Source organism: Perissodus microlepis, chromosome 19, assembly GCF_051167445.1.
Source record: "Perissodus microlepis isolate ML-2025 ecotype Zambia chromosome 19, ASM5116744v1, whole genome shotgun sequence".
Taxonomy (NCBI): Eukaryota; Metazoa; Chordata; class Actinopteri; order Cichliformes; family Cichlidae; genus Perissodus; species Perissodus microlepis.
Genome location: NC_140479.1, coordinates 15,766,397 through 15,793,625, shown reverse-complemented (window position 1 = coordinate 15,793,625; position 27,229 = coordinate 15,766,397). Strand labels below are relative to the sequence as shown.

The following is a 27,229-nucleotide window of genomic DNA, read 5'->3' as shown; positions in this document are numbered from 1 at the left end:
AAGGGATGCGCCTCATTCCAAGTTGGTTCCCACCCCAGAGATTTAACCCAACTACCCCTCTCGCTCTGTGCCAGCCGGTCCAGTCATGTCCTTGTGTGAGTGGAGTAATGCTGTGGGAGGTGAGGATGAGGAGCAGAGAGGGTCAACAGAGTGTCTCTTGGAATGTTAACGAGATCAGTTTATATCTGCTCTTCCCTCTCACTTCAACCCGCCACCCTGAACAATGAAGACAAAGTTTTCAGGGCTGCAAAGCCGTTGTAGTGAAAGCATGGCTTGACACTTTAATTCTGTTGTCATTTGGCTGAACATAAAAGAAAACCTCTGACAACAAAAACAAAAGGAGGAATGAATGGGCATGCTGAAAGAAAATGTACATCCCAATTACTGCAGTGGCCCTTCCAAAGACGCCCCAGCCGCCGGTCCCCCCACCGGCTTACACCAACTACATACGGCCGAAAATTAGCGGGTGTGTGCAGACACAGAAACAGACGGCGCAGCACTGAGGCCACCCAGAGATCTGACGGCCTCGGGTGAGGAGCAGGTTTAGCACAGATGTGCCGCAATGATGTCACGTTGCCTAAAAGTACAGTTTAGGTGCACATGCAGTTCAGATGTAGTATGATAAATGCTGAGAGGAAAACAAGTTGAAGAGAGGCAAAAACTGCTACTTGTCATTCATTTTTCCAGTTTAATGCTAAATAACTACATTTTTGTCTAAATAAAATCAGCATTTGTCGTGTGTTTCAGTAGATTCTCATTGTTCTTCTAATAACAAAATCCATGAAAACCTATTTGGGACTTTTATTCCAGTGTGTAAATAGTTCCTCCCTTTGTTTATTGTAGCGATATTTCACCCTCACCTATACAGGGAGTGCAGAATTATTAGGCAAGTTGTATTTTTGAGGAATAATTTTATTATTGAACAACAACCATGTTCTCAATGAACCCAAAAAACTCATTAATATCAAAGCTGAATGTTTTTGGAAGTAGTTTTTAGTTTGTTTTTAGTTTTAGCTATTTTAGGGGGATATCTGTGTGTGCAGGTGACTATTACTGTGCATAATTATTAGGCAACTTAACAAAAAACAAATATATACCCATTTCAATTATTTATTTTTACCAGTGAAACCAATATAACATCTCCACATTCACAAATATACATTTCTGACATTCAAAAACAAAACAAAAACAAATCAGCGACCAATATAGCCACCTTTCTTTGCAAGGACACTCAAAAGCCTGCCATCCATGGATTCTGTCAGTGTTTTGATCTGTTCACCATCAACATTGCGTGCAGCAGCAACCACAGCCTCCCAGACACTGTTCAGAGAGGTGTACTGTTTTCCCTCCTTGTAAATCTCACATTTGATGATGGACCACAGGTTCTCAATGGGGTTCAGATCAGGTGAACAAGGTGGCCATGTCATTAGTTTTTCTTCTTTTATACCCTTTCTTGCCAGCCACGCTGTGGAGTACTTGGACACGTGTGATGGAGCATTGTCCTGCATGAAAATCATGTTTTTCTTGAAGGATGCAGACTTCTTCCTGTACCACTGCTTGAAGAAGGTGTCTTCCAGAAACTGGCAGTAGGACTGGGAGTTGAGCTTGACTCCATCCTCAACCCGAAAAGGCCCCACAAGCTCATCTTTGATGATACCAGCCCAAACCAGTACTCCACCTCCACCTTGCTGGCGTCTGAGTCGGACTGGAGCTCTCTGCCCTTTACCAATCCAGCCACGGGCCCATCCATCTGGCCCATCAAGACTCACTCTCATTTCATCAGTCCATAAAACCTTAGAAAAATCAGTCTTGAGATATTTCTTGGCCCAGTCTTGACGTTTCAGCTTGTGTGTCTTGTTCAGTGGTGGTCGTCTTTCAGCCTTTCTTACCTTGGCCATGTCTCTGAGTATTGCACACCTTGTGTTTTTGGGCACTCCAGTGACGTTGCAGCTCTGAAATATGGCCAAACTGGTGGCAAGTGGCATCTTGGCAGCTGCACGCTTGACTTTTCTCAGTTCATGGGCAGTTATTTTGCGCCTTGGTTTTTCCACACGCTTCTTGCGACCCTGTTGACTATTTTGAATGAAACGCTTGATTGTTCGATGATCACGCTTCGGAAGCTTTGCAATTTTGAGACTGCTGCATCCCTCTGCAAGATATCTCACTATTTTTGACTTTTCTGAGCCTGTCAAGTCCTTCTTTTGACCCATTTTGCCAAAGGAAAGGACGTTGCCTAATAATTATGCACACCTGATATAGGGTGTTGATGTCATTAGACCACACCCCTTCTCATTACAGAGATGCACATCACCTAATATGCTTAATTGGTAGTAGGCTTTCGAGCCTATACAGCTTGGAGTAAGACAACATGCATGAAGAGGATGATGTGGACAAAATACTCATTTGCCTAATAATTCTGCACTCCCTGTATAACAATAAAAAGCTGATTATTAGTTGATTTACCAGTAACTTAGGATAATCCGAAAAGGCCTACTATAATTATCGACCAGTCACCCAACAATACGGCAACCAAAACCCAAATCTGTTTCTGGGTTTAGGATTTTTTTCATCCCTGAGGTTCTTCAAGTGCTTGAACTTATTCAAATTATTAAAGTATTTGCAACTCCCATGTTGCTTCACTACTTGTTTGGCATGCATTTTTAGTATCTCCTATGTTCCTCTGTGAGGACACGGGGTCTCAGAAGGTTTACTTCACTTCCCACACACCTCCATACCGATACAGTTTTTTTTTACATTGGAGAATATTATTTGACTTTGTTTATTATTTGTACTATTAAAGCAATTGCTTTAATAGTACCTCCACTGCAATCAGCTTTAGAAAAGCTTAGCTTATATGTCACTGTATGTAAAAATAAACCAGTCATTTCAGATTTATTAAAATGTTAAAAAAGAAGGCATACTTCAAGATTAGTATTCTGTGCTTGCAGTTGTAGTTCTATTACTTGTATTTCTGTTACTTTTACACCCACATGTAGTGTCTGAATACTTTTTCTAGCAGTGCATCTGTTTGATGACTGTGTGATTGCACTTAAAAAGGCAGTACTGTCACACACAACAGAATACAGTTTGAAGCACTGAATGAAAGACAGAGAGGAGCGGGCGGCTTGTGTGCTGAAGGGGAAAATCGAAGGTCAGATACAAAGCCTTCTCTTTTTAAAGTGTCATCTGGATTTCATTTCATAAATTCCATATATTTTACATGTACTGGCCGCAATTTTCACTAGCTCCTGAAAACAAGGAGGAGTGTATAGCCCTTGGCTGGCCAGCATTTCTTATTACCCTCTTCAAGTACACACTTGCACACAAACATACACACACTGAAGGTGATGTAGAAGCATGTCTGGTGATGGAAAAGCATAGCAACAAATAAGCAAGCCCACAAAGCCAAATTATCTATGACATTAATCAGAGATGTGAGGGATTTTTACGCAGTGAGAGAGTGAAAGAGAAAGTGGCAACAGAGAGCCACGGGTGTGAAAAGGCCTATTGAGTCTGGAATGGGGTGTCCCGCACCTGCGCTGTCTATTCACCCCACTGTTTACACACTGTCATCCACAATTAATACCTCCTGGGGACTGGGCTGCTTGCCCTCTGCAGGGCCCCCGGACCCATCCAGGCCCTTATGGATGCCTAATTGAGCATACCGCTCTCCTGATTGAATTAACAGCTATGTCTCTGGGACCTTTTCCCCTTCCACTAAGGAGGGGGACTGTTCCACACCCGCATGAGACCCCTGTACCATCCCACAGAATAGACAGCAGGGAGAGAGGGGGTTGGTGACTGAATATAGCAAAGGGCTAGAAGCGGGAGTTGAAGCGGTCTAGAAAATGTGGCCCTTTCTGTTGGCAAACCAAGGCTGGAAATGTGAACTGGGGGCAATGAAAGGTCTCAATATTCGCAGGGCCAGTGAGTTCCAGCAGGCATGTAGTACTGTACACGCACGCACGCACGCACACATATTTGAGTGCTTGCGCAGCACTAAGTTTCCCAAAATCCAAGTAATCAATCTTGCACTTTATTTTGCTGTTTGCTGTTATATTTCTTGTTCCTTGTATTTTCTTTGTTTGTCTGTCAGTGAGACACAAAAATTTACAAGGGCAACTTTCATGCAAATTAGTGGAGAGGTAAAGCCCTCCAAAGGAAAATTGGAATTTAAATGCTGGTGCAAATGCTGCTCAGTCAGACAGGGTGCTGTGGTATTGTGTGGCCTTGGTTGATATGTTGAGCAGAGACGAGAAGGCAGAGGAATACTGAAAAAAAGCTATGCGATTGATGTATATGGTTTTATTACTGATCTATTATTGCATAAGCTGCAACCTAATCTACTCTTTGATAGTGTTATTTAGTAATGATCCTTTATAATCTTCTACTCAAAATTAACATAGTTCTCAAAATGAACATCAACACAGCAACCTGTAGTGTTTGATCACCCACTGCAACAGTCTGGTTGTAATCACTTTAAGAGGGATTTTTTATTTTTATCTTGTGGTTTTATTGATAGTGAAACAGCTCAGTCTGAACTGCTCTGCTGCAAAACTATGTGAAGTGATTTTTTTAAAGAAGAAGAAGAAGAAAAGGAAATAAATATGCATAAGTATTAGAATAAGTATATATTTATTCAATGATGTGATTCTGGCTTCATCGAGCTATGACCTCCAGCTTGGACTGGAGCTCTTTGCATCTAGCAGAATTAGCGACTCCAAATCTGAGACCCTGTCTCTCTGTCTCTCAGTCAGAAGACAGCAGTGCCCACTCTGGGTTGGGAATGAGCTGCTTTGCGGCAGACTCTGAACACTCTGGAATGATTATGTCTCTTGGCTGGCTTGGGAACACCTTGGTGAACCCCAGAGCTAGAGGAGGTGGCAGGAGAGAGGGAGGTCTGGGCATCTCTGCTTAGACTGCTGACCCAGAAAAGTAGAGGTGGGTGGATGACCAGTATTGGCAGATGAATATATCAGTCATGCTCTAATATGAATAATTTCTAACTGGAAAACTATCTGGTGTTTTACAGGAAAACTGGCAAATAGGAGATGATGACCGAATAACCAGGATTCACTGTGCTTCATTATTGTGGTCGTCATTGTGACCCTTCCTGTTTATCTTCTGAAAACATATGAGTTCCCATGCTGCTAGGTTGGAAACCACTACAGTAATCAGTGTAATAATATGTATCCTAAAAATTAAAAAATTATGTCCACATGTTACTTTGTTGGTATCAAGCAATAAAAAAACAAAAGGAATGTACAATTAGAAAGCAACATTTAGTTTAGGATTTGAATTCTAAAATTCTCTAAAGCCTTTTAAATATTAGAGGAAGCTTATGCGTAAAGTAACAATTAAAAAATAAGGTTTTTTTCTAACGAGTTTAAGAAAAATACTGCAAGTTTGTCAGATCTAATATGTTTCTTATTAATTATGTTTGCCGTTTTTGAATAGGAAACATATTAAAATATAAAATGCATCCAAGAAAGCTTAAGTTTGGTTCACTGCACTTGTCTAGACAGCTGTACACACTCACTCCTTGTGTTCAACCCTGAGCAAACACGGGTACAGTAAGCTCCTGGCTCGATGCACTACAATAGTAGTAAAATATAATAATGTGGAAAATCAGAAGCTCTCTGGAGAGATGGAAATGTTCTGAGGCCTTTTTATTTCCAGGCCGGTAAAAGAGTTTGCCATGTCTCTATCCATACTTGTCAAAGTTCTGCACACATGTCCAGCTGAAAATCTGATCTGCCTTTGAAGGGAAATGAAATGGGTGAATTAATTTCAGCTGAGGCTGCTGACTGTCAGAGTCATGTAGCCAAAAGTGCATAATCTCTCAGTTCCTCTTTCGCTATAATTTCCTGGCTGGATTTATCTATTGGCTCTGTGTAAAAAAAATAGCCTTCCTTAAGTGGCTTGAACGGGACGTAGATCCTTGTAACGGCACAGATACTGGCTCACCTGTGTTTTTATAACTGAGTTCCTAAATCGATCAGATGCTTTTGAGGATCTGTCTTTCAATAGATCCTCAAAAGCAGAGGAGCTGATACAGAATCACTTTCCCAATCAGGATATATTAAGGAAAATCTTTGAAATATTCAATATGTTGGTTGTTGCATAGTATTTATGGTATACCACATTAAAGATCTGGTGGTCTATAACTTTATTGGTTGCAAAATACTTAAAAATTGATCTAGAATAAGGATTTTGGCATCTCCAGGTCGGATCCTACATGATGTGGTGGAATGCTGGGTTCTCACCACTACATGGGCTGTGTACTGGTCTCCATGACTGCACCAAGCAGCTCACCTCTCGATGAACCCCCCAGTTCAGCTTTGGTGGTTGGGAGCATGCCCTACCAAAAACAAAAACACAAACACAAAATTTCTGAAGAGCATAACCCTGCACCAGTGAACTGTGCAGCAAGCACACCATGCACCGCTCTCCTTTGGCTCCCCTCGCAGACCCCATGCCCCCAGTTAACAAGCCAGCCAGCACGTTCCTTGTTGTCACTTGTTACCCGCTGTCCTCCCGATACAGCTTGCGGGTGGGGCCAATTAAACTCGCACTGTTCCCCACAATGGGTCAGGAGTTTAGTGGGTCATCATCAGAGCTTTTTTCACCCAGAGTTATCTAATCCTGAAGCTCTGGACCAAACCAGACCAGTCTATATGCAGAAGAGGGCTTTCAATTAATCAATTGCATTTATTAGTGTGGTTCCATGTGGTGATCAAATCAGTCAGACACACAGAGAGAAATACTAATCTTTTTCAACTTCGACTATTGGTACTAGATCTGTGAGAACAATAGTTGTGTTACTACTGATGCCAGTTGTAGTACAGTAAGAAATAATGTTAATGTTATATCATCAGTATTAGTATAAAAATGACTTTTATAGGAAGTGAAAGTAGTAGTACAAAAGGTACAAGCAATAGCAAAATGTAACTGTAGTGTCAAGCAGGGGGGTTACCTGATGCATTAGTTTCCTATTCAACTAAATCTTTACAGTGATGAATATGAGGCTTGTCACTGCATAGTTTGCAAATCACTGCCAGTAATTTCTTTCTTCTTTTTTTTATTGTTTCTGTTCACTATTTCAGTCACAGGCAGAGGCTTTTCATAACAGTGATCCCAAAATCACTGCCATTGCAGTAACAGCTTACCGCTCCCTCTTTGCACCTTTGACTCATCTGAAATCTCTTCTATTCAGAGGGTGTTTGGCTGATGTTTTTGTGTTCTGTCTTTTTTTTTTTTTTACTGACACCTCTGGAAAGTACCACGTGACTGGTTTCTTGTCTCAAAAAGCACTGTTGTAAACATAATTTACATACTTACCATATTATTAAAGAAGTGAGGGATCATCTTCACACAGGACATAACAAAAGGCAGCCAACGTCCCTCAAGAAGCCTGGAGAACTATTCCTGAAGACTACTTAAATTATGACCTATAACCTGATCACCATTGCTCTTCAACACAGCCTAAAAGAGTTCAGGCTGTGTTGAAGGCCGTGTGTTGACTTTCAAGCTCATTAGACTGGCACAAATTCTGCTTTTGCCTAATATGCAGTATTTTCAGCATTTTTGCACGTTTCAATTAATCTTTGCACCCATTTCTCATTTTCCTAGAAAAACAAGAAGGCAATGAGGGGTGGCTCGAGAGCTGTATTTGTAAGGATTCCCCAACTCATTAATGTGAGTGTGAATGGGTGAATGTAAGTGAATGTGTATAAGTATCAGTCCTTTTATTTATGTAACAGAGTGTTAAAAGTCTATTTCTAAATGCTCATCAGTGCTAAATGTTGGGAATATTCTCAAGAAATGTTGTAAAACTTTTACTACACCTTATCACTGATATTATGGACACTTTAAGGTGTAAAATAGAAAAATGATTACATACATTTCGAGTACAGTAATGTCTAAGAGTAAACCTTTTCACATCAGACATGATGGCTTCTCTGATCAGAACATCAGTGATGGTTCTAAATAATTATCTTATGACACTGTGACACTGAACCAATTCAATCATACCTCTAGCTGGCACATTAGTTTCATGAGTCAGGTTTTATTTTCAGTTGTGCTTTTCCTATATGTCTTCTGTAAAAAGAAAAACAAAACATTTAGGCGTAAATTAACTGTGATCATGCTGTAAACTAGGGTGACTGTAATTTATTTGATCCGGTGTGTCATTTTTCAAGGCCTAATAGGGTGTTTATTCTACCATACTAAAATCAAAATCCTCTATAACTCAGTATTACGACTTCTTGAGGTCAGATGACCTCCCTGAGACACCCTTAGCATAAATCTGCAGTGCTCTTTCGCCCTCTGGTGTCAATTTCGAGTAATTACATGCATTTTGATTTCACGCCCAGGAGTGGTGGCAGATGTCAGCTTCAAGAGAAAGTGCTGTGGCTGGTGATGAGCCAGCCACAGATTAACAAAGACCAATTTTAAAATTCCACGCCTTTTTTATTCCATCAGTATTTTGGAAACATCTCCTACAAAATCACTTCTGGAAATGGAAAATAGACACGTTTTGGAAACTGGCTAATATTCATCTTCAATGGATAAACTGCGTGCGTGGTACAGAAGCAGGCCTGCAGGAGGATCTTTGCTCGGGGGTAACATTCAGCACCATTACGCCAGTTTAAGAGCTTGTAAGTGGAGTGGACAGGCGCTCGGATAATTGCAGAGTGCACTCAGTATTTTTAGCATATTTGCCACAAGCGGGCGGAGCCAAGGAGGGTGAGATGGAGGGATGCTGAAAAGCAGGTGGCGACCGCTGATGTTTACAGGATGAACTTTAGGGAGGGAGGATGAGGAAGGGAGGAAGCTGGATAGGAGAGTCATCGTAGTGAGCAGATTTCACCGCGAGGACGGTTTTTATCGGTGTTTGTGATCGCGGAGAGTGCACATTTTCAGCGCCGGCGCTCAGAGGCTAACCGGCTGGGAAAGGCTCCGTCTGTGTCTGTCGTGTCGCCGGAGATTGCAACGATGTGATGCACCCATCTTCGGGACGACGGCCGAAGCCTTTTGCCTGAAACCTGATATTATGCAGGAGACGAGGCTTTCTGGACGGATTAAAGGGGAACAAAGCACCGGTTTAGAAAACGTTTTGCGACCTGGCAGGTCAGTGCATGCTTGCGCGACGCAATACCGCATTAAATTACAGCCAAATCCACCGGATTTGAGCAGCTGTAATGACTATTGTTGTGCACCAAAGCAATCAGCAATATCTCTTTTGTCATTTTTGGAGTTTTAACCTTGAACCTGAGCTGTTGGTGTTGACAGTGCGGAGAGGGTTTTATGCCAGCATCCTGCTGATATGCAGGAGAAAAGTCTAGGCCTTCACTGTTTGTTACCAGGTGTGATGAGTCCATGTTAGTGAGCATAATAGTGTCCAGTGGTTGTTTACTACTTTCACACTCCATGATATCCCATTCTTTTTCCAAGTAAGCTTTTAGGATCAGGTGCTTAATAATTCATACCCCAGACGTCTGTGCGTTAAGCATTTGTAGGTTGATTGTGCGATGTAGAGTGAAAAAATATTGCTATGAGTAATCAGATTCTCTCAGCCCAGTAACTCTGCCGAAAATAGATCCCCCGTTAAAGGACTGTGGTGTTTTTCTGTGTTGTGTCTCTTCCCTGAAGGGGGAAAATGTCTCATCTGGTGTAAAATCAGTGAGTGCACGAATATGTGTTCATGCGTGCATGCATGCATCTCTGGACCTGTGTAATGACCCTCCCCCCACAGACTGCATCTCTTAAGCTCTTGTCTCAGTGCAATGATCCTCTAATTGAAACCTCTCCCCACTCTGCACGTTTTATTCTCCCCTGCTCACCCTGCCCTCTCTTTACCTGCAGCCAACTATGGTTGACCCCTCGGAGGCTGAGGAGCAGAATAAGTGTAAAGGCCCGCAATTCGACACACCAGCTGTGGCCACCGAAGACTCTCGACTGCCAGAAAACACAGATAGCACGACAACAGAGGAAGATGGGGATGCTGGTTTTGAGACGCCACCAACCGGCAGTTCAGAGCCAAGCCCCTGCCACACTGCATCTCCGGCGGCTCCAGAGGTCACCTCTCAGGACTCAGCACCTCAGCAACCACAGACTCAGACTGACAGCGATGTGTCTCCAAAGCTGCACCTGGATCTGTACAACTTTGACTCGCCGGCCGCAGAGGGCAGCCGATACGTTTTAACGAGCCCCCGCTCTCTGGAGGCGTGTGCTCGATGCGGGGTCAAGCCTGTGGAGCTGCTGCCTCGCCCGCTCTCTGACTTTGCCCGGGAGGCTCCTGGCCGCTCAATGCGTGTCGCCACAGGCTTGTTTGAAGTCTTTGAGAGGGACAGGCATGCCAAACTTAGGCAGTGCAGGGAAGAGAGGGAAAGGATTGTTAGGGAGGAAAAACGAAGGATTCTTCAGGCAACGGTCAATAGCAGCAATGCATCTTCTGTGGATAAAATGTCCTCTGGCCTCACCCAGTCTTCTAAGTCTGGGCCAGTGACCTCCAGCTCCACCCTCAACGCTGGAACATCTTCTAGAGCCACAGCATCAGGTCAAGCCTCCAAAACAGGTGCAGCTCTTTTATCCAAAGCACCTGCCTCCACTCTTAGTACCTCCCCTAAATCTTTTCACGCGGGACCAACCACATCCTCAAAATCTGGCTCTACACCCTCTACACCAGTTTCCAAGAGTGGATTTCTAGGATCTGGAAAACATCCTCTGTCCTCATCCCCTGAATTAGTAAAGCCCACACGACCACTTTCATCTGGCCCCCCACCAGTAGTTCGGAAATCCTCTGGTGGTAAATCTTCAAACACTTTTCCTAGACCAACACCGAAACCCCCTTCCTTCCCCAGAGCCAACTCCACTTTGACTTCATCAGCGTCAAAACCTGCAGTTCAGAGCTCTGGGATACCTCTGAACGGTGTAACAGGAGGACCATTTACACAGCACAATGGACATCTTGGATTTCATTCCAAGGTACGAGGAAAAAGCCATTCACTGGAATCTTTACAGCGAAGGATGGATCCCGTCTGCTCTTCAACCTCCACTACTACGACTACGACTACATGCACCTCGTCAGAGTCGGGCGCTTCTTCTTCCTACAGTTGGGATGGTGCACGAGAACACTGGGCTAGAGTCTCCAGTCCGCGAGCTCGCACTCTGGCCACTTTCAACTCCCTAATGGGCCGCAGCCTCAGCCTCGGCGATCTGAGCCACTCTCCTCAGACGACACAGAAGGTGGAGCGCATAGTAAAGGAGGTGAAGCGCAGAGGGCTGAAAGCTGTGTCTGAGAGAGACCGCAAGATAGCAGCTTTGATGCTTGCCCGATATCAAGAGGAAGACATCATGAGCCAGACCCGCTATGTGGCTCACCTTCAGTGGGATAGTGAGCGCAGGATGGAGGAGCTGCGTCGCGAGCAGGAGGAGCGAGAGAAACAGCGTGCCGTGCTTCAGTGTCAGAGAGTGTGGCAGACACAGGTGTCGCTGCGTCAGCGAAGACTCAGCCAGCAAGAGCGACAATCAGCAGTAGCCAAAATGCGACAGGTCGAGGAGAGCGAGGAGCGATGGAGGGAGCTTGCAGAACAGCAGGAGCGTAACCGCCTGCTAAAGTTACAGCAGGCAGCACGAGAAGAAAAGCACAAGAAGGCTCTTCAGGAGCAGAACCTGAAGAGCCTGGAGGAAGAGAGGGCTGCCATGCTAGAGCAAGAGAGGCTGCTGCTGAATGAGAAGCTCACCATGGCTGAGCTGAAGAGGCAAGAGAAAGAGCACCAATCCCAGGAGGAGAGGCGAGGTCTGAACAAAGCAGAGAAGAGACGTCACATCGCCCTGATACAGGAAATCGCCCGTAGAGAGAAAGAGGAGAGGGATGAGGCCAGGAGGTCAGCGGAGGAAAAGCTCAGCCGTTCCCTTGAAAACTACGAACAGATAGTTGAACGTCGAGGGAAGGAGCTGAAAGAGAAGGCCAAGCGTGAGGAGAAGCAGATCCAGAAAGCACGCAAGGCAGCAGAGAAGCGCGAGAGGCAACAGCAGCAGCTGCTGGAGGCTCGCGTAAAGGAAGCAGAGAAACGAGCCCAGCAGGCAGCTTTGGTGGCCGAGGAGAGAGCCAAAGAGAAAGTGCAGCGGGCAGTCCAGAGCCGACAGGAGAAGGAGAAACTCCAGAAGCTCAACAGGCAGCGCGTGGAGGAGGAGGAGAAGCAGAGGCGTCTGGAGCTGCTGCAGTCCATCGAGAGGAAGCTGGAGAAGAGTGAGCAGATCTTCAAGGAGAAGAAGGCAGTGTTAGAGAGCGCCCGATCTGTGGCTAGAGCCTCTTTTCACGTGCGAGACAAAGTGCGGGAGGAGACCAACATGCGTACCTTTGATAAAATGGCCCTGGAAGCTCAGCTCAAAGCCAGTCTCGATGAGAAATAATCATAGCTTTGTTGTGGACTCCTTACTTCTGGTCATGTGCTTGGGTCCTGCCTTCATTATGGCCTCAGTCACTCAACAGCTTTACCTTTCTACCTATAAGCGCCTGCAATGTTATTTTTTCCCTCACATATCTTTACCCATCAGCTGATTTTACTACATTTTTCATAATTTTTATTATCAACACAAACAAAATAATTTTGTATCGTGGATGTAATGAGACTACAAACTAACAGTAACGCCTGTGAAACACATGCAGTGGACTTCATGATAGACATGAGAGTTTTAGGACAGCAGCAAACCCCTTCTCTTTGCCTTCTGCTCCATCGATCTCAGCTACTGGACTGAAAGCTCTGCTGGAATGAAAAGAGTCATTGTTTACCAGGAAGCACAACTCCATGACAACTGCAGAGGCTTTTAAGGGAGCACTCATGGAAGAGAAGAATAAGCATAAGCAAAAGAAAAGGCAGATCGCAGATGATCCTGGACCCTCAGAGCAAATGAGAGATCCTTTTGTACGTGCACTGTGACACAGCATGAAAATAAAGCCCTGGGCTGAACACTTAACCGCTGACAATGCAGCAGTGGAGGGTCATGTGCACGATACCCGTGCTGATGAAAGCATCGGAGGACACAGACTTCCGCAGCAGGGCCCGTTTCACCGCCCTCTCAAGGGAACAAGAGGGAGGAGAAGCAGTGTGCAGTGCATCAGTGTCAGGACTCTCCTGGTCATGCCGATTACAGTAAAATAGTGATGCACTCTGAAAATGCCCTATCTGGCCACTGATCTGCTCCCACAGCCACCTGGTGACCACGTCAAGGTCAACAGGTACGAGTTTTTATTGCTTCTGCAGCTTATATAATACCTTCTGTTTTGTTGCAATAAAAAAAAAAACACTTGGTCACACTGACACTGACTCGACAGCACAGAGGGAAATAAAGACACACGATTTGGCATGCAAGCCAAGAGCAGGTTTTAAAGGCCTCTGGCTGCACTAATCCTACAATCTCAGATTAAAAAAAAAGGAGGATGTGCATAGTCTTTGCCCTCAGATGTAGCTGTTGCCATAGTGACAGAAGTCAGGAAGCAGCAGGAGGTGAATTACTGAGAAGGGAGAGTGCCTGGGAATTTGAGGGGGCTGTCTGTGGGAAACTGGATCTTTTGGCAGCTCATTATTTGTGGGGCGTTACAGGAAAACTACTCAGTTCACTTTGTTATGTGTAAAATCTATGTGAGGCAGGGGGAAATTACTGCAGCGTTCCCTCTCTTTACTTATTCAGAAGTCGACCTTCACCTGGAGAGTCAGCTGCTCTCCCTGCACGCAACTGCAGCCAGGAAGTAGACTGAACTGAGCAATTCGGGCAGTCACATGTTGGATATCTAAAGCCAGAATAAATATGGCCAGCAGAGGACTAACAGGCTTATGGCTGACTGATCCGCAGTGTTCCAAGCATATAATCATAGGGAGGTGATGTAAGGTCGGAGGATGAGACAGCATATCTGTATGTGCTCATGATGCGATTCAGAAGGTAAAGTCGGCAATCTAAAGTATAGTTACTGTCAAACACAGAGGGTGCTCCAAATCTAGAAATTATTAACAACAGAAATAAATAATAACTCGCCCTGGAAATATAGGAACTTATGAAAGAGAATATTTGCCCACAGTGGAGTGGTTTACACATTTGCCTAACAAGCCAAAGATCCCCAGTTTGATCCCAAGAGGAGACATAAATCCCTTAGGGGTCGTGTCATGTGGTGCATCTGGTATAAAATAACATCTGCCAATTCAAACATGCAGCAGGCCCTGCTGTGATGACCCCTTTTGGCTAGAAGTAGCTGTTAAAGGAGATGGTTCATCACAAAAGTTCAGTTTATTCCTGTAACACTATTTATCTGTCTGGATGGCGTTTATGTGCTATCATATTTTAAATGGTTTGCCCTTTCCTTGAATATAATGGAACCAGACGGCATTTGCCTTGTGCTGAAAACACCATAAAAAGCTATTTGAATCAGTGTCTCTTTCCAGAATCACAATACAGTTATTCCGACATTTCCACAACCCTTGTTGTAACCAGTTTCAAGTAGGCACTATTTTATGTTTGCCGAACTACATTCACCAACCCTGTCATTACCCAAATTGTAGTTTGCCTCTAACAGCGAAGAGACGTTCACACTAATGAGAGGTTCAAAGAATGCAAACAGCTGACTCCCACCTCAGCCGATCAACTATATGGTCACTTTTTTAGTTAGTGCTGCAGAGCCAGTGCAGTTTTAAGTAGCTAATTGCTTTTTGTGTTGCTTTGAAGCAACACTTGAACATATATATATATATATCAAATATATTTAATGTAACAAGTGAAGATACCATCTTTTTCTATAGACAATTAAATAATCAGTATCTGGTGTGCAAAAGATAAAAATACATGTTTTTTTTAAGGTAACACAATGAACTGTCTGAAATGCACATGCATGTTACCAACCAGATTTACTTCGTGATACTGAAAACGCAAACAAAATGTCTTTTTATAAGGAATTTATTACTTGGACTGTGTAGTACAATGCTTGTGTAGACATTCTTGTTTTAGTACAAGTAATGAGTCTTCCTAAATAAAGCAGGGAATAGTATTTCACCATCAATTATATTCAAATAAAGTGCAATAACAACAGAAAAGGACAAATAATCAACCAGTTGCTTGTTGCTGAAGATGGTTCTTTATGGCTGTGTCTTTGAACTCATGTAAGTCTGCAAAGTGAATGCAGTCTGAACTGAAATGCCCAAATCTTTCATTGTACTCTGGCTTTAGATTTCTTCCTTATACTTATTTTTAACACTAGCCTTCATTAAACTTCTGTTTTACTGAAGACCAAACTGCACTGCCGATACCCACATTCATCGCCGTCTTATTTTTTGTGTTTCAGGTCCTGGTGATGAGCGTGAGCTGGTGATGTAACCCACAAGCCTCCCGACAAAACTGATCCTCCCACACTGAGCTTTATCAAAGTGTAAAAAAAGCCTCTCCTGGTGGAAATACAGTCTTATCAGATCTTATTTTATAGGTTTTTATTCAGTTTGTACCCGTTAACAGTGCCAACTATTGTTCTGCAGAGAAGAAGAACCTTCCGCCTTTTACCTGCATCAGTGAAACAACGTGTGCAAGGTTCAAACACAGCTTTATTAGCATCAAGTCGTGTTTAGTCCCGTATGTTTCCTTCTCATCTTCCCCTTACATGTGGGCTTTGTTTCTGTATCACTTCTGGTGTTGAGTTATTTAACATTTGTACATTATCATAAAATGCTTCCTTTCATGAATTACATTGAGTTGCATTATCAAGAAAGGATTTTTTTCAGATGTAGCAATAATGAAATGGTCGTGGATGATATCGAACGCATCTGTCAGTTCATCGTTTCTGTCAGTCCTCTAAACTGAAGGTCCGTGCATACAATCAAAAGTGGAAAAATAAAAACAAACATTTTTCAAGTTGGATTTGCATTGTCTGTGCTATCTGCTTCATTTAGTAAAGAGCTTTTTTCAGGAATACAAAATGGTAAAAGTACTAGCAGATACACAGATACAACTTTAACACAGATATTCATTGGTAGAAGAATCAGAAAAAAGTACTTCAAATATTAACAGTAAGTGTAATTATATTATTTAATTATATTTTGCATCATTTTTCTTTTGTCTTTTTTTTTTTTTTTTAAACCTTTTTAATACGGCAAGGTTTTTTTAATTACAGGTGGTTCCAAAACTAGTGGTCAGGTCCCTGCAGGGGTTGGAAAAAATCAATCTGACAGGTCCTGAGAAAACTAATGGCGTGGAAAGTCTAAGAAATGTTTTTTTTTTTCTTCTTTTGTTTTTTTTTAATTCTGAGCTTTGAACTTTCTCGGTTAAAGTCTCAGTGGAAATCAGGTTAGGTCATTGTCCTACCTTTTTTCCCCTCACATGTGCCACACAGATGAAGATCTCATGTGTGGATTAACAAGGAAGCTACCTTACTATAGGGTGCAAGAAGCAGGACACAGGACAACAACACACTCCATGTGGATTCCCCTGAGTATCACCCGCAGCTGCTCCCAGATTGGTGCAAACTGCCATGATCAGTGATGACCCAGACTTTGTACTAAGGAGCTGGCGGGGTAAAGACCTTTTAATGTATGTTGTTCATTAAATGTTTTTGTTCTCACATCCACCTCTTAGGGGAAGTGACTGAAGAAAGATTCAGAGCTATAGTGCATTTGTGGAAATTTACCTATTTGACCTACAACTAAAATTAAACAACAGGTTTTCTATAAGAGGCCACAAACCAAAGACACAGGGAACCACTGATTGGCAGTAAATCTTTTTAAAAACTCTTGTGTTGTTAGTTTTTAAGCATGAAAAGTAACTAGTTAATATATTGGTTTAACTTTAGCTTAAGGATACTCACATGTGGCTTAATCAGATCTGAAAGCCTCACGTGGTCATTTTCAGTCAAACAGTTCCAGAAACTGTTGACCATAAGGAACTAAAACTCAGCAGGATGTTTCCACTGCAAGAATTCGGAAAATATGGATATTCACACATTCTCTACATACTGTTTAAAGAAACTAGTGAACATGAGTGACTATGACTCTTTTCTGACAGCACTATATAGTAAATAAACTGATACAATCAACATCAAATGCTTTCTTGAAGGTTATGCTAAAAAGAAATAACAGTAAACCCGAAAAGGAGTAGGTAACGTGGCATTCCTAGTTTAGCTTATGTGATTAGTTCCTTCTGGTCAACAAAAGACATAATTTATGTTAATGAAAAAATTTTAAGTTCTACTCTAAAATAAATCCCCACAGCTCTATACAGCAAAACTCAAGAGCTGCTTTGGAGTCTTGCTTTTCACCTAGGCGCCTTAGGCTCCACAGTCGCTCTTATTTGCCTAATCTTCACAGTTTTCCCTGCTGTAGGAATTTGGTTCCCAGTTTAACTCCACTGGCCCTAACATTCCTAGAACTGTTGAGTCAAAAAGACAACAAAGCCATCAGACCATGAGAGAACAGAAAAAGTGCTCTTATATTTACTCCTTTAAATTATGACTGATCAACTAAAACTTTGTCATGGTTTCAAATAACACAGATTCCTGTGCACATTCATTTAGGTGTCTTAATGATGGGTTTGGTAACAGCATCTTGGGTGACTCTGAGACTGAGGTGAAGCTAAGGACCGTTTCTCTTCTTTTACCTCGCTCTATCTCCTCTCAGATGTCTGTTATGTTTGTGGCGTCCTTGCGAGCCATGATCTTGTACACGCTCTCTCTGAAGCTGCTGTCCGAGGTCAGGCGTCGGGCGGTCTCCCTCAGCTCCTCGATGCTGCTGCCGTCAGCGTTGGCTACAGCAAACGACTTGGAGTGTTTCACTGTAGCGAGACAATGAAATGTGGAGCTCAGTCAATGGAGTGCTCCATTTGGGACAACAACATTTCAGAAATGTATTGCTTTAATCATTTGTCACGAAGACAATGTGTTGCTTTTCTTGATTTTTTTTAATAAATAGTATTAGGCAGAGATCTTGGGTTTTTGGACTGGTAACTGGGGCTCTGAAAAAAGATATTAACTAAACAATTTCTTAGCCTCTAAGGCAAAACCTAAAATAATTACTATTATTTAACAGTCTGTAACCGTAATACAAGTAGAAACTCGATAAAATGGCATCGGATTTTTGAACACTTTAGAAAGAAAACTTAAACACTCCACGGAGAGAGCCAAAAGTACCTGAGAGTAGGGACTTGAGAAGCATGATTCTTTGGTGCGTCATTATGCTATGATGATTATTTCATGATATAACTTACACCAGTGACGCTTCGAAGCTCGCCTCTGGATTCGGCAGCTCTTAATTCTGCGCGCAGCAGCTTTGTGAAGGTATACTGCATTCTTCATTATGGCTGGGAGCTTTGCCTCAATTTCTGCTGCACAGATACACTCCTCAAAGAACCCTGGATACACACAATCAGATGCATTTGTTATAAAGAGGATGCTCTGCCTTCGAACATGTAACCTCAGGCAGGGTCCTGATTTCATGCCTTAGTGGTAGCTTGGAAACTTACAATGACAGGTTAAAATATGACATTATGGTAAAAAATTACAGAATCAGTTCTTGGAGAAAAATCCAGTAAATTTTTGTCTACTGGAATATTTAATAAGAAATGATTGAGTCATATTTTCTAGTGAAAATACAAAGTCACAGAGGTGTGAGAAGTGCCCAATTAAATCAGTTTCCATGGCAATAAAACGACTATCCCTTGTTCTGCATGTGCATGATCCACCGCCACAGTCAGATTTCTCCAACAACCGACTTAAGCTCTTTGAATTTTTCAGTGCACTTAATGCATCATATATTGACCAGATAACTACACCCAAACGGATAACATCAGTGCATGCACTCACTCCTCAGCTGCGTGACGTCGCCCTTCATCTTCTCATCTCTCTCTTTGGTACGCTCCAGTGAGTTCAGGCCTTTCTCCAAGTTCTGCAGAGCCTCTTCAGCCTCTTTTAGCCTCCTCTCCAGCTCCATCCGAGACTCTATCTCTGCCTGGGCAAAAGGGGGAATAGAAAGCCAAGTTTATTTAAGACCTATACTGTAGAGGATTATTAGTCCATAGTATCCTGATCAGTTGCTGATGTGTTTTTGATGCGAGTTTGAAAATTGAACTTAAACAGAATAAATATTGATTGATGTTAGCTTTTGTCCAAAAACATCTCTGTAAAACTCAATTATGTAGACATCTATAGTGTTAGGCTATCCCACATGAGGGTATTCTGCATCTGAAACTGCTCATCTGCACTTTACAAATAATCAACTTAAGCTGAGGCCTGAGAAAAAGGGATGCAGAAGGAGCCGTCTGAGCAGGTGGACTAAGGTGATGAAGCAAAGCAGGCAGAAAACAAATGTAATTTCGAACAGAGAAATTAGATAACAAATGAGAGTGAGAAACCCCGTCAATGCAATGCATACCTTAAAGTCAGGGAGATCAGACTGAGTATGATGGGTGAGCCAGCTGATTATAGGCAGGATGCAATCATCACTCTTTCTAAGTCTTTAGTGGCGTTAAGGGTGTTTTTATGAGGATTTTACATTCAGAATGTTTTAATTGGCCAACATAAATAAAGGAATGTATTTATTAGAAGACTTTGAAATATTTTGACACGTCATGACTGTAAAAAAAAAAATTATGATTTATTCCATTTAATTCCACAACACTAATACATGCTAGCTGTACCAGTGTAATTGACTTCCTGCTGTGATTTTGCTGCTATACAGCCACTCAGTAATGTATAATTTGTGAGACAGATGCCTTATATTGTGTCATTTCTTTTAGCAACACTTATTGAAAAAGTTAGCTTATTTTTCTTATCTTTTTTATGTGAATATAAATTTACATTTGCACTTTTGTCTTGCATTTGGATGCAATGTAAAAAAAAAAAAAAGCATTTGAGTAACTTTTACAGAGTCTGTAGCAGTTGTGATGCAGTTGTTACGAGATGCTACACTGTTGTTATAGATGTTAAAATATGTTATTATATGTTTCCAGCAAGCTATGCTGTAGGGTCTGAAGTGTCACACATCAATACATACACAGACTCATCTAAATATCTAAATTTTTTGGAAGTTGTGAGAGAAAAAAAATTCCACTCAAACTACATTTAAAGACTAAAGTCTGCTGGCGGATTAATGCAGTGATCTTTGAAAAGGTGTTTCATTAACATGCAGGCTGAGAGCTGCTGAGTCACGCCGTGTTACCTTGAGCTCAGCCTCAGTCTGCTGCTTGTCCACACTGAGCTGAGAGAGCGAATGCTGCAGCGTCCGGGCCTGAGACGAGTAGTACTCCCTCTCCTGCTGCAGGACTACAGCCAGCTGCTCATTCTCCCTGATCCTGAATAAAAGAAACCACACTCAACATTAAAAAGGAAGCACACACAAAACCCGACCAACTTAAAGGAAGGGTTTGGTCTGTGGGTTTTTAAACAACACTGCCTGTATGGTGGATGCATCTGTCAGTTTTCTTACTGTCATGCTGCTCACTGAGCTCTACAGGAGACACATGAATGTACACCTCAGGTCATTTCTGGGAAGAACTGGATTTTTTGTTTAAAGATAATTTTTCCATGAGTATTTAGTATCTGCTTAAAATGGATTTACTGAACTAGTTTTTGAGGTTTTGGATCCCAAAGGCTCAAAGTATTCCCTACAGAATAATTATGTTCCATGGTTTATTTCTGTTTTCTATCTGTGGAATTAACTGAATTCCTGAATGTCAAATAAAACTGAGAAAATATATACTTTCATCGTGATACGAGTATGAAAAGGGGCAAACACTGTATAAATAGACAAGTATAAATAAGCAAAAATGCTTCTACAGTTAATAGACATTGTTGTGAGATCCATTCATGAGCATGCAGGGTTTAAAATCTCATCAGCAGCATCCTTTATACTACATTTAATGTGATCCAACATATCTAGCGTGATACAACAAACGAAGCAATGTATGAGAATGTTTTCAGTCTGATTATGTTACATAGTGTTCATATGACAAAAATACTGCTGTCAGTCCAAATGTGACCTAGGAAAAATGGCTGAGTAAAGGTCAAGCACACGGAAAATGCAATGTTATAGGTTTTAGCATTTTGTAACTGAACATTAGTGCTACACAGTCAATAACAGCTGCCTGTAATACTTCACTTACCGCCGCCAATCAATCTGCTGGTTCTTTTAGGATCAATACACATTTCCACTAAGAGTTACATCCTGTAATACATTATTATAGAAGTTCCCTGTCAGACTGTTTTTTGTGATATCCTGGTATGATGTATGATTCCTCAGTCAAAGAATATCAAAACAGAACATGGTCTTATTGGATGTTCCCTCTAAAAAGAATCAGAGAAATAAAAATCCTAAAATATTCCTTGCTGACTTTAACAATGCTCTGCCAGTAATCGTTTGCTCTTGAGGTTACACCCACTTATCCTCAGCCTGATCTTTCTCCTTCAGCAGGATCTTCATTTGCTCCTCAATGTGATGCAGGTCCTGCAGCAGGTCACCGTCCTCAGACTCCATGCAGCTTTTTTCTGAGCTCTCCTCCTCCGCCTCCTTCTCCTCCTGCTCCTTTACTCCCAGCAGCTGCAGCGTTCGCTGTTTCTCCTGGGACAACTCCTGATGAAAAATGAAAAACAGGAGAGATACAGATTTTAGTGCTATTTTAGCACTAAGTACAACAACAACAAAAACATAACAAGCAGCTGGATAGCGTGGTAGTGAGACTACACGCCTTTGGAGCGGTAGTCGCAAGTTCGAGTCCCGGCTGAGGATGTCTGTGTCCATTCGGGAGAAGGGTCTCATGGCCTCCTCTCCCAGTTACATGAGGTACAACACAAATGCTACGGCATGGGGGAGCCCTGACGTCAGGAGTCACCAACACTTGAGGAGGTTGTGGTTTTAAAGTAGTTAGTTCAGAGTAGAGGTGCTGTTAGTTCAGTTCAGAGTAAAGTAGCTAGTAGTAGAGGTGTAGACCTCTGGAGCTGGGGAGTGGCCCCTGTGACCTGACCCCCAGATAAGCTAGAAGGTGGATTAGGTGGTCTGAAATCATGTAGTGTGTTGTCTATTCCTGTATGATACAGGAATAAGTTTCCAATTAAATACCTCGAGGGATTTTTGCAGTGTGACCGTCAAGCTGCTCAGCTCTTCTTTTTCACGCTCGACACTTTTCAGGGACTGAGCTGTGCCGTCCAGGTCGCTGCAGTTCAGCACGAACAAACGTGAAAATAAAACAAAGCAGACAAAGAGATGGGGAAAAAACTGTATTTAACCTGTGTTAAATCAGCACCACTACAATGATTGAGCATGGAGAATCAAGTTGAACGTATCAAGGCTGAGTGTGTACAGTTTGATCTGCTCCTGCTCCGCCTTTAGCTCCACGACCACTTCTTCAAACTTCTGTTTCTCCTCCTCCAGGATCTGGTTCAGACGCTCCAGCTCCTGCATGGACGAACAAACTGAATAACTATTAAAACATAACACATCAATGATCTCATGATGAAGGTGACTACTACATCTGCATCTTTCATTTTATCATCTCCATATAAAACAAATGATTTGTTTATTTACAAATCAATATTAATCTCTTAATCCTTGAAAGTTCACCTCTCTCTGAGCTCGTTGATGACTAAGCTCCTCAGTCTCTTCCATCAGTTTATCTGGAAGAAGAAATAAATATATTGCTAATACCCTGCGTTCACTTGTAAGACCTTTGAAAGGTAAATTTATTCAGATGACCTTTCTCCTGCTTACCCAGGTATTCTTGCTTCTCTTTGGCCAGCTGCAAGCCCTGAGCCTCCAGACTTTCAATCATCGCTTCCCCCAGCTGTGCATTTTTCCATGTGCTGTTGGGAAGATGCAGTGATTTGAGAAAATCAAAGCACTATTAGCAAAATTAAAACATTCAAATGCTTTTAAAAAGCTGCAGCAGACAAAGGAAGCATGTTTTTAACAGCAGAAGAAATGTGTCTCAAAAATAATCATTCTGAATGAAGTAAATGAATTACTCACACTTTCCCTGACTCATGGAGCATCTCCATCCACTGGACCTGCTCCTCCTGAGACTCAGCAGCCAGCACTATGGTGCCCTGGGGGCCGGACACACTGTGTTTTACATGTTAGCAGCTAATCAATGATCGTTTCATGCTGTAAAATGAATTTTGGCTGGTACAGATAAAGTACAGATAAAGCTCCAGTCAGTTAACTATGTGCAATTTGTTTGATATGTTTATTTTTGTATAAATTTGTTGTTGCGTGTTGTCTGTGTGCAGCTTTTTCTCCACACGCAGCTTCACAGATGACAAGTTTTAGACTTACGTGACATTAGTTTGTTAACCACTTGGGGGCAGTAGAAAAAAAACTGTAACCACAACATCAATAATTAACATCTACCTTATTTTAGAGTACTTCATCCTGGCATACGGATTTTTAGCTTAGTTTTTGGCCTCCACCAGCTTATTTTAAATTTGATTTAAACTTGCAATCATTTATAATGTAATGGGAAAAGATTTTTGTGCTTACAGAGAAATCTTCAAGGTTGATGATGATGGCAAAGGGCATCCCCAAGTCTTCATTTGCTGACACCACACATCCTCCCAGAGGAATGACTCCCTAAGACAGGAAAAGGTTTTGTTTTTTTGGTCATTTGAGTTCATTTAATCTTTCAAAACTAAACTAAAACATCAGAAAACAAGCACATCTCCAACTTTTGCTCAATTTCGTTATTGTTACCAGAGATACTGCAGCTGCTCACCTTGGGGTGAATGTTGAAGTACCTGTTGGTCTCAAAGTTTCTCTTCTCACTTTCTGCGTAGTAGAGCAAGAAGCTGTCTTTGATGATGAAGAATCTTCGTACCAAGGAAACAATGAAAGCAAGACTGAGTGAGTCCTGTGGGGCTAAAAGGAACCAACGTCTGGCATCGCTCTAAGTTTTAGTCACTCGATTGACCGAATATGAAAATGTTTTTGCTGATAACCCATTAACACTTTTCTCTGCTCGTTTTTCAGTCTTATTGCACACACGTCTTCTGTAATATCTTTACTTTCTCATTACTGAATCCATGTTATGTTAACACACTCAGCCTAGGGACTCAATTTTCTTTTACTGCTGCTGCACTAAATAATTTTGTGGTTTTGAAAAAGTTTCTGTTTAAACAACTGTTGAGTTGCTTTGGGTTAAATAGCAGGTGACGAGTACAGTTATTTCGTGTATGAGCTGCTGTTTTCTGTCCATTTTTTTTTTGAGCATTAAGAAGAATATTCATATTTTTCCTAAGTCCACCGGTCCAAGCATCAGTCTGTTCATCACACCAATCATAACACAGAGAAATGTGTGGCAAGAATGGAATCATTTTTTTATGTATTAAAATGTAAAATTAAGTTTAGAGTGTTGTGAGAGAATATGTTTTATTATTACAGACATACTATAAGTATAATCTGGATGAATATGATATATAATAAACAATTTTAAACCAGTTTTTGTTATATAACACAATCCCATTTATCGATCTGTTAATCAGAGTACTGCAAACAGGTCGACACACTGGAATGATAAAGCCTTAAAATAAGGATGTTTGTTTCAAAGAGTCATTACATTAAATTAAATCTGACACATAAAAAGAGACACAAGAAAATTAGTTCATTTACAGTTCTGTGCAAAAGTCTTGAGCCTGCCTTTATCTTTTGTTAGGAAAATGGGAAATAGGTACAATTATTTATTGAAAAATGTGCAAACACACATGTAAATAGAGTCTATAGAGCAAAAAACAGAGTTTGTGCAATTCTAACAAGTTTGAAATTAACATGAAAAATATTTGGTATGATTTATCACTCCAAAAGACCTGTTTCGACTTATTTTCAGTCTAGTTTTTATTTAATTTGGCACGCACCAGCATTTTCTCTTTGTTTTCCTTCCTTAAAAATGGCTTCTTGACAACCGCTCTACCACTGAGACCATTTCAGTAAACAGTAGATGGATCAACTACACGGCTAGAAGCATCTTTCAGGTACCATGTCATGTCTTTGCTGGATTTTCTTCCCTATTAAGAATGTGACTGTCAGATAGTACAGATAAAGCTTTAGGCCTACCACGTCCTCTTTTGTCCTCAATTTGTCCAGTCTCCTCACAGGACCTGCTGCACACCATCTAAACAACTTTTCAGGTAGCAGCACTTTGTTGTTGTAAAAATAGTTCTTTGCCAGATTGTTTGTCATGTGTAAACTCAGCATTAGTTCATCATTCAATGTTGAAATGATTCATAGGTCACTGTGAACAAACATCATTTCATCACAATACAGAAAAACACTGAAAGACCTTCAGAAAGCCTTGTAGTCTCATTCCTTGGAAACAAAATATAAAGAAATGAATAATAACTCAAGACTTTTGCACAATACTGCACTAGTTTAGGGAGTGGCTTTGTGAGTTTGGGTGGCACTCATAACGGAAATGACTGACTAAGAGATATATTTATTTTAGAAATTAATCAAAAAAGGTGAATAAAATGTTAATGTTTCCTGACATTTAGTTTCTAGTATGAGTACATCCTACTTTTCCAACACTACAAGATGTTCCTGTCTTTAGAAAAATCTCCTACAACACATCCAAATGTGTAATACTCGTCCTGACTTTCATTAAACTATTTAATTTTCACCATAAAAGCAGCTGTGAAATATGCTGGACTATTAACACTTAAGGCTGATAAGTCTTTTACATACATTTCATCCCACTGGTTGGGAGATTTATATTAAACAGCTGGTAACGACAATAAAACCTACTAAACCAAATTTAGCACAGAAATCCAAAGAAGCACTTACTGAAAATTTTAGCGACCTTTATGACACAAGCAGCTGGGATAGGTTACAAATGGTGTGCTGCAAATGGACTCTCTGGATCCACCGTATATTGTCGTTTTAACTGTTATGTAAACTAAGAGCATTACCATGACTCAAAATATCAATCCAGGCATTTTGACTAAATTTAAACTGCTCTCAGGATATACTGAAAATGCGGGTGTGGATAAATATTTCCTGTTATTATATAAAGCAATCCTCTAATACAAAACATGTCAAAGTACAGTTTACAAAATCCTATTGCTCTCTTCTGGGATTAAAAATAAAGAAGTTTAATCAATAAGCATTCATAAAAGATAATAAATAAAACAATTATTGTCAATTTATAGGGAAAAATTACTGCAGATGTTTTACCTACAATTTGTAATGCAAATTAAAAGGTTTAATTTTCTCTCACTATACAAGAATTTTTATTTTACAGCTGTAACAGCCAATAAATGAGTTCTAAATACAACACAGCTAATTCAAACTTTTAGTTCAGACTTTGATACAGGAGAGAAAATTCTAACCACTTCCTAAACATGATTGTTTTGTCGCTGTCAAGGGGCAGCCTGCAAACTAAAGAAAAAGCTGAGGCATCAAGAGAATTGATCACATTTAGCTGTAGGATCAAAACAAAACAACAACTTAGTCACACCTCACCCTCACCTGCGCGACCACTTGGCTGATGGCCGACCGAACGGCCTCTTCCAGAGCACGCCATGCAGCTGCACTTTGGTGCTGATGTCCAGCAGTTCAGAGTCTGACTGCTCCATTGATGACCAGGGCGAAAACCGAGAGTTCCTGGATGAAGACGAGAACATCCTCTGTGGCTTCCCTCGCCCTGGGAGGTGGGACAAAAATGATCAATAAAATAAAAATAAATAAAAGCACAATGCAATCACTCAATAACAATTAGTCTAGCAACACCCGATAAACACACGCATACACACATAGAGGTGCTGCAGGCACAGCTTCAATACAAAGCAGGAAAAGCAGCAAACAAATCCCAATAACTCAGCAGGGCGGAACGATGCAGCTGCCAATACGCTCATCAGCTGGAGGCAGACTGACTGCACAGCGATGAAAACAGGATGGGGGGGGGGGGGGGGGGGGAGATACTGGAAGGCAATGGGGGAGGGAGAGAAGCTTTAGGAATGAGTTGCTAAATCTGAAGCCGGTCGATATATTCCAGCCAGTAAAAGCTGTTATTCAGATTACAGTATTTGCAGAGAGGAGCAGTTTCCAGTTATTGGCAGGTATGAACTCTCCAGTCTCTCCATCAGTCCATCCTGCACCCTAGCAGCGAGTTAAGAGGAAGGCCATGGTTCCACAACTTTCTATTAAAGAGGATGAAGAGTCAGAACAGTTGTTGTATAGCTTTAGTGTCACAGGTATCAGATTAATTTACAGAACATGTG

At 41.5% G+C, this 27,229-nt stretch overlaps 2 protein-coding genes across 6 annotated transcripts; one reads left to right on the top strand and one right to left on the bottom strand.

The window, feature by feature from the left end:
• The first annotated feature begins 8,356 nt into the window (after positions 1-8,356).
• ccdc177 (coiled-coil domain containing 177) lies at positions 8,357-15,903 on the top strand. 3 transcript variants are annotated; one of them, XM_084915530.1, is made up of 3 exons: positions 8,357-8,624; positions 9,868-13,246; positions 15,338-15,903. In XM_084915530.1, exon 2 carries the CDS (start codon positions 9,874-9,876, stop codon positions 12,418-12,420), a length of 2,547 nt encoding a protein of 848 aa, XP_084771656.1. In that variant the 5' UTR covers positions 8,357-8,624; positions 9,868-9,873; the 3' UTR covers positions 12,421-13,246; positions 15,338-15,903. The 3 variants fall into 3 exon arrangements, with proteins under 3 accessions (XP_084771656.1, XP_084771655.1, XP_084771654.1); XM_084915529.1 differs by having other exon boundaries at positions 8,357-8,660; XM_084915528.1 differs by having other exon boundaries at positions 8,357-9,132.
• plekhd1 (pleckstrin homology domain containing, family D (with coiled-coil domains) member 1) lies at positions 14,939-26,869 on the bottom strand. 3 transcript variants are annotated; one of them, XM_084915539.1, is made up of 14 exons: positions 26,762-26,869; positions 26,478-26,652; positions 23,734-23,827; positions 23,502-23,591; positions 22,992-23,068; positions 22,734-22,825; positions 22,587-22,639; positions 22,327-22,421; positions 22,086-22,179; positions 21,409-21,599; positions 20,190-20,322; positions 18,836-18,980; positions 18,241-18,384; positions 14,939-17,808 (listed from the first exon to the last, which is right to left on the bottom strand). In XM_084915539.1, the coding sequence occupies exons 2-14, from the start codon at positions 26,630-26,632 to the stop codon at positions 17,651-17,653; spliced, it is 1,521 nt and encodes a 506-aa protein (XP_084771665.1). In that variant the 5' UTR covers positions 26,633-26,652; positions 26,762-26,869; the 3' UTR covers positions 14,939-17,650. The 3 variants fall into 3 exon arrangements, with proteins under 3 accessions (XP_084771665.1, XP_084771666.1, XP_084771667.1); XM_084915540.1 differs by lacking the exon at positions 26,762-26,869 and having other exon boundaries at positions 26,478-26,751; XM_084915541.1 differs by lacking the exons at positions 26,478-26,652; positions 26,762-26,869 and adding an exon at positions 25,068-26,053.
• Between the last annotated feature and the right edge of the window lie 360 nt (positions 26,870-27,229).

Excerpts from the sequence above, each read along its gene's own strand:
- ccdc177 (XM_084915530.1), top strand. The coding sequence starts at position 9,874 with ATGGTTGACCCCTCGGAGGCTGAGGAGCAGAATAAGTGTAAAGGCCCG.
- plekhd1 (XM_084915539.1), bottom strand. The coding sequence starts at position 26,632 with ATGTTCTCGTCTTCATCCAGGAACTCTCGGTTTTCGCCCTGGTCATCA. Across the intron at positions 21,600-22,085 it reads CACTGCAAAAATCCCTCGAG|GAGTTGTCCCAGGAGAAACA; the intron begins GTATTTAATTGG and ends ATTTTTCATCAG. Across the intron at positions 17,809-18,240 it reads AGCTTCGAAGCGTCACTGGT|TGAAACACTCCAAGTCGTTT; the intron begins GTAAGTTATATC and ends GTCTCGCTACAG.